The sequence below is a fragment of the Octopus bimaculoides genome, chromosome 12 (genome assembly GCF_046866305.1).
Source record: "Octopus bimaculoides isolate indiv1 chromosome 12, ASM4686630v1, whole genome shotgun sequence".
In the NCBI taxonomy this organism is placed as follows: Eukaryota; Metazoa; Mollusca; class Cephalopoda; order Octopoda; family Octopodidae; genus Octopus; species Octopus bimaculoides.
The window spans coordinates 66963310-66970809 of record NC_142939.1 but is presented as its reverse complement, the minus strand read 5'-3'; the positions used below and the strand labels follow the sequence as shown (position 1 = coordinate 66970809).

The following is a 7500-nucleotide window of genomic DNA, read 5'->3' as shown; positions in this document are numbered from 1 at the left end:
CCACTTAACGAGCTTAGGACACGGTCTGTGGTAGGCATAGAAAACGAAAAGTGACAGTGTACGTTCAGGAACAATGACAATTTATTGGTGTCGAAGGTTACACACTTTTTCCCATATCGAAGTTACGAGGAAATTCGATAAACTGGAGATTTCTGTATTGCTGAAAGCTAGCAACTAAAGTTGCTATGAATGCGAATAAAAATTCAAACCGAGGAAGTGGAAAAGGTAAAATCTAGGCTACATATATCTCCTAGATAACAGACGCTCTGATTTAATACAGTTCTGTATTTATGAGATGAGGAATCATATACGTTATTTACATTATTTACAATAAATACCTTATGAATAAGAATCCAGGTTCGAAATTTCCCAAAGACACCTGAAGGCTGGAGGGTATATCAGCTGAAACGTTGTTAACAACAAAAAAGATGAGGACAAATATCTGTCAAATGTAAATAATGTAAATGATGCTCTGATTTAATAATTACTCATCAAGGCATAGTCAGTTAGCTACTCACACCAAACGACAATGTAACCTTCATAGAATGAAGATATGTTCGGCCTGATGAGCAGCTAGCTTAGTACCCCTCATTGTGTAATGATTACATCAGAGGATTTGCTGGCAAGGAAACATATGTTGTCTAGATTTTACCTGTTCCTCTTCTTCAATTTGGATATATCGATATATATGTATGTGTGTGTGTGTGTGTGTTAATGTTTGCATTTGTCCCTCCCTCACCACTTGACAGCCGGTGTTGGTTTGATTACATCCGCTAAATATAGGATAAGTACCAGGCTTAAAAAAATATATGGAGGTCGATTCATTCGACTAAAACTTCTTCAAGCGGGTACCCCAGCATGGCCGTGGTCTAATGACTGAAACGAATAAAAGATAAGAGATTAAAAAAATCCCAGATAATTCTGCCGAGTCCAAGATATTGGTTCTGTTAGTGAGGCATTCCAAATTCCTCCCTCTGTAAGACAGTTCCTTTTCCAGAACCGTAGCAAGAAGCGTCCTTTCGCTCTAAAATCAGAACAATGACAATAACAACAACAATAAGAAGAACAACAATAATGTGAATAATTAACAATAACAAAACAGACTTTAACTGGAATAGTAATATTTAATTTTAAACGAAGAAGGAATACTTGATGAGTCTTAATACAGTTGAAGGCTGTCAGTGTATGTATAGAGCTGTGTGTGTATGTCTGTCTGCATGTATGTATGTGTAAGTATATGTGTATGCATATATGTATAAAATGAGTGTGTGTATATATATATATATATATGTATATATGTATATATATGATATTAGTGTTTGCTTTTATGTTTAAATAAAAACAATCATACATTAAATTGGGGAGGATTACTCAATCCATTTGGTAGAGTATAAGCATATTCTTTTAGCAAGAATAGTATTGACAGTGACTTCGAAGTCAGCTATCAATACTATTCTTGTTAATGAATAGTAAATATGTATGCGTATATATATATATATATATATATATATATATATATATATGCAAGTATGTATGTATATGCATACATATATATACACACACAAACATATATGTATAAGAGCAAATGTTTGTATGATATATATGTTAGTATATATATATATATATATGTATGTATATATCTATATACATACATATTCTTGTTCATTAACAAGAATAGTATTGATAACTGTTTATATATATATACATTTATATATCCATATACATATATATATATATGTGTGTATATTAGTATATATTATATACATGTAAATATACATGATAAATATATTCATATATACATGTATATTTGTGTGTGTGTGTGTGTGTGTGAGCAGCTGCAGTGTGTATATATATGTACATATATATATACGTATATAAACATGTACATGAATGTATGTATATGCATATAGGGAGCAATGTAAGAATATAACTGGTTTTGAAGAGGCAAGGTAAATGGAGATGATAACAGGGCAGATAACCCTGCAAATAGAGGCAGTCAGTGTGGATAAACCGGTGCAGTTGTTAATAACTAAAGATGAAACGTGCAGAGCAAGTGTATGGGTGTATAGAGAATAATATGTACACGTCGGTCATATATATATATATACACATATGTATATATGTATATATAGGGTGTATTCATATCTTCCACCACGTCTGATGGATTAAATGCAAATGACTAATAAAATAAGTTGTAACAATCATCGTGTCTGTCGATATTGATGAAATTATATACAAAAACAGACACACACAGTTACACACGCGCAGACACACACACACATATATATATACGCATAGATATACATATATCTGTCGTGTATGTATACATGTATGCCCCCCCTCTCTCTCTCTCCCTATATATATATATATATATATATATATATATATATATATATATGTATGTATTATGGACATATATGTATATGCATATATTTCTATATGTATAGCCATATAAGTATGTTTATATACATATATCTATCTATCTATCTCTCTCTCTCTCTCTCTCTCTCTCTCTCTCTCTCTCTATATATATATATATATATATATATATATATATATATATATAATGTATATATACAGACATGTATAATGTATAAATTACGTATATATCTCTATATATATATATACACATAATGTATGTATATGTAAGTGGGTGTCAAAAAGTAATGTCATTTGTTTAGGACAGGTATAATTACCAACACAGGAACATGTATCATACATCAAAATGAAGATGGTTCTCATCCCTACTTCTCAACATAGTCACCGTTGCTCTCAACAGCAATGCTCCACCTTCAAACGAGAGCATGTATCCCTGTCCTGTAAAATTCTGATGACTCTTCTTTCACTTCCTCGTCACTCTTCATGGGGCCGAAGAGATGCTAATCTGAAGGCGCTAGATTATTCCAGTGACGAGGAAGTGAAAACTGTAGTGAAGTGGCTCAAATAACAGTCAACAGAATTTTACGGGGCAGGGATACATGCTCTCATTCGAAGGTAGAACATTGCTATTGAGAGAAACGGTGACTATGTTGAGAAGTAGGGATGTGATCCACAGAGGACCAGCTTCATTTTGATGTATGATACATGTTCTTGTGTTGGTAATTATACCTGTCCTAAACAAAACGGCATTACTTCTTGACTTACCCTCGAACATATATATACTTACACACACACTGAAATTTGTATGTAATTTATGTATATATGCTTGAGCATTCGTATATACATGAGTGTGTGTGAGTATGTTTGTATATGTATATATATATATATATATATATATATATATATATATATATATATATATATATAATGTACTCATCTGTGATAGAATATTCAACAAAAAAGTACTCCATACATACATACAGACATACATGAATCATGCACCCCCCCCCCCCCCCCCCCCCCCTACACACGCGTGCCTTCATATATATATATAAGACTGGGCTAAACTGTCACTTCTCTGTTCGCTGCTTATTTGTCTAATCCACAACTTGAAGTGACGTTCAGCCCTTTCATAAAATAAATTTAACTCTGCTATCACTGTTGAGGCCTTTCAACAGCAGTAATTGTTTGTTGTTTGTCACTCAACAAACTTAATATTAACATATATATATATATTAATGTTATATCATATATATTATATATACATATAAGTGTAATATTTATAATGTATATACATATATTAATTTTTTTTTTCGTACATTAATATTTTATTTGAGTACATAAAAAGACGTCGATGTGTGTATTTATATGAATAGATTTATACACATAGATTTGTATACACACACACGCACACACAGACACATACACACATATATATACATATCTGTGTATACATATATATATATATATATATATATATATATATATATGTATGCATATGTATATATATATATATATATATATATATATATATATATATATATATACACATACATAATATATGTGTATATACATATTTATCATCTATATATCACATATATATATATATCATATATATATATATGTATCATATGTACATACTTATAAGACAATATACTTGTAACGGTTTCTATTCAATAAAATATTCGTTGATTACGTTTGTTCGACATGTTTCCCCGTTGCTCGCATCGATCATCGTTCTTGTAATCTTTATATAACAATTTCAAACTCAACATTTTGCTAGCTAAATAAATGCCAGATGTACAACAACCAGACATCCGTAGTATCAACATTTTAATAAGAATCTACCATTTATTATTATTTTTTTTTATGTATATATCTTAGAACATGTTCTTTTTTTCTTTTTCTTTATGTTTAAATCTTTGATTAATAATAAAACATAACAAATATTTCAAAATTATTTCCGTTTTAAATTTCATTTTTTGTCTGTTTTTTTTTTAAACAAGAATCTTCGTTTCGTTTCAGGTCTGTTCGTTTCTGTTACCATTTATCTTTTACATATATTTTCAAATATTCGGAGAAAAGCACCACGGACCTCCTGGTACGTTAACCACAGCAGCGGGTTTAGTCCGAGAAATGATATTCCTAACAAATAGAAAATATGGGGCCGATCTGAAGGTGGCATGCAATTATCCGTCTCACAAAAGGCCATGACAGCATTTTCGCAGTTGTAGGGGAAACTCATGGCAAGGAAAAAAAAGTTGACCAAACAAACGGAAAACAGCGAGTTGTGTTCACGGAACGGATACGGAAGTTGTGGTTGACCTTGTTCGTCAAACATATGGGTTCCGTCTGGAGGTTGTCGGTGATGAGGATGGAGAACCACGGTGACCAGTATGGCGAAGGTAAGACCTAGAATAATTAAGGCGGGGATGAAATACATGACAAAGGGCGAAACCATGGCGTATTCTTTGTGTAGCGCATAGACGCACATTCCTGGGAAATCTGGGAAAATCTGTTTGCCTTTCACCCATATAATGATGACCAATGAAATGCCGAGCAGCCATGGAAAGATGACCATCAGAATGAGAGCAATGACCTTCATGTTCTTCACATAACGTTTCGCATCGAGGACAAACATCAAACGATCGATATTCATCATTACAATGACCAGAGCAGAAATACAGCTGAGGGTGACGTCCATTAAAACCCAGGCTTCACAAAATCTATAAAAGAGAAAGGAAATGAGAAGAAAATTAGGAAAATATTATAACGAATGGCAGGATAGAATGATTGCTATCGCCATCTTCAAAATTCTTTTATTCCTCCCCATCCACCCCACACCTTTTGCCTCCTGCTTTGGAAATGCAACTTATTTTTTCATACACATATAATCATATGCATGTGTATGTATGTGTGTGTGTGTGTATGTGTATGTATGTGTGTGTGTGTATGTGTATGTATGTACGTACGTATTCTTTTATTCTTTTATTCTTTTACTTGTTTCAGTCATTTGACTGCGGCCATGCTGGAGCACCGCCTTTAGTCGAACAAATCGATCCCAGGAATTATTCTTTGTAAGTCTAGTACTTATTCTATTGGTCGGCCTGAGGCTATAGTAGAAGACACTTGTCCAAGGTGCCGCGCAGTAGGACTGAACCCGGATCCATGTGGTTGGTAAGCAAGCTACTTACAACGCAGCCACTCATACGCCTGTATGTATGTACGTATCTATGTATACACACACATACAAGTAATATGTGTATACATACACCATGTATATAATATATATATATATATATATATATATATATATATATATATATATACAGACATGCTTGTACACACACACACATGCACGCATACATATATATGCGAATGTGTGTATGTTAGAGATGTTGCTGTTTAGTGACAAATATAGGCTCCAAGTATTTTCTCTTTAAATTCTTGCGATTCTGACTTCGTACGTCTGAGGATGTAGTCGCCTTTCTGCACCCACAAAACTTCGGGTAACATGGAGCAGAGGCAAGTTGTTATTAAACATATATGCATAAATACCCATGCATACACGCATACACACACCCACGCACGCGCGTGCATCCCCCCCCCCACATATATACAATGCATGTAATGCTTAGTTCTAGGCCCTTCCTTCTTCAACCTTTTCCTTCCCGGGAATCATTATGCAGCATTTATCGCGGCATTAAATCTTAATTAAACATGTTTCACAACATTATTTAACATCATCAATTGTTTACGTCTAAAATAACATTGTTTGAAATTATCGATCGAGACCGCCTTTCTTCTATTCATGCCACATTATAGAGTTGCCATCGGAATTCCTTGTTTTGTCTTCGTAGCGTTCTCTTGTTTGTTTTAAAGACGTCTTACTTAATAAGGAATCTATGGCGCTAATCGACGAGGTATTGGTGCGAGTTCTTTGAAATATTGTGAGTTGATATAGAATACAATATTTAATTGAGTCACATTACACATACACGCATACATACATACATACATATATATATATATATATATATATATATATATATATATATGCATACATACGTATATATACATACATATATATATATATACATACATACATATGCATACATACGTATATATACATATATATATACACATACATGCATACATACATACATACATATATATATATATATATATATATATATATATATATACACATATATACATACAATGATTGATCTCTTTGATATGTTTCTAGAGGAACGAATTGTAAAGTCGAATTCGATATTGGCAGATCAGTTGATCGTATTGACTTTGAGATATCGATGTGCCGAGTGTGATAGTCGTTATCTGGTTGTGTGTGTTTAGAACCGAAGAATGGTAAGAATTAGACGGAATATTTGTGAAGTCATTGTTTGAGGGTTAACCACTGCAAGACTATTGTTCTCTTGTTCTCTGCATTGGCACACATTATTCTCCTGCGCCCTCTCTCTCCCTCCCTCCCTCCCTCCCTCTCCCTCCTCTTTTTATGAGTCCATATTTTTGGCAGCACACGCACATTCACGTATACACAAACATAGACGTCTCCCTCTTTCTCAGTGTATACAGATATACATATACATTTACGTGCCTGTATATGTATATATATATATATAGTTTTTAAAAAAAATATTAATAACTAAAAAATATCTTTCTTTAAATATGGTGGCTGTATGGAGTATCTTTTGTAAAAGCTTTTAAATATGTACACACACGCGCGCGCACACACACACATACACGAACATACACACACACATATCTTTCATCTTGTTTTAATTGCTTCAATCATTAGACTGCGGTCATGCTGGGGCACCACTTGGAAGAATTTGTAGTCCAATGAATCGACACAAAGACTTAAATTTTAAAGCCTGGTAATTATTCTATTGCTCTCTTTTGCTGAACCGCTAAGTTATGGGGGACACAAACACACCAACGCCGGTTGTCAAGCTCTAGTGGAGGGTAGAAAGATACACACACACACATTTGTACGAAGGGTTTCTTTCAGTCTCCGTTTGCCAAATCCACTGCAAAGGCTTCGGGGTGCTTGAGGCTACAGCAGAAGACTGAACCCGAAACCATGCGGCTGGGAAG

General features: G+C 33.6%; 1 protein-coding gene across 4 annotated transcripts in view; it reads right to left on the bottom strand.

Annotated features, from left to right (window-relative positions):
• Window positions 1–4229: 4229 nt before the first annotated feature.
• The window catches only part of LOC106884476 (dopamine receptor 1), a 189313-nt gene continuing 186042 nt past the window's right edge, over window positions 4230–7500 (bottom strand). For all 4 annotated transcript variants that reach the window (XM_014935878.3, XM_014935880.3, XM_014935879.3 and 1 more), the window contains one exon: window positions 4230–5105. In XM_014935878.3, coding sequence (XP_014791364.1) covers window positions 4427–5105 — 679 coding nt within the window. In that variant the 3' untranslated portion in view covers window positions 4230–4426. The remainder of the gene's footprint in view (window positions 5106–7500) is intronic.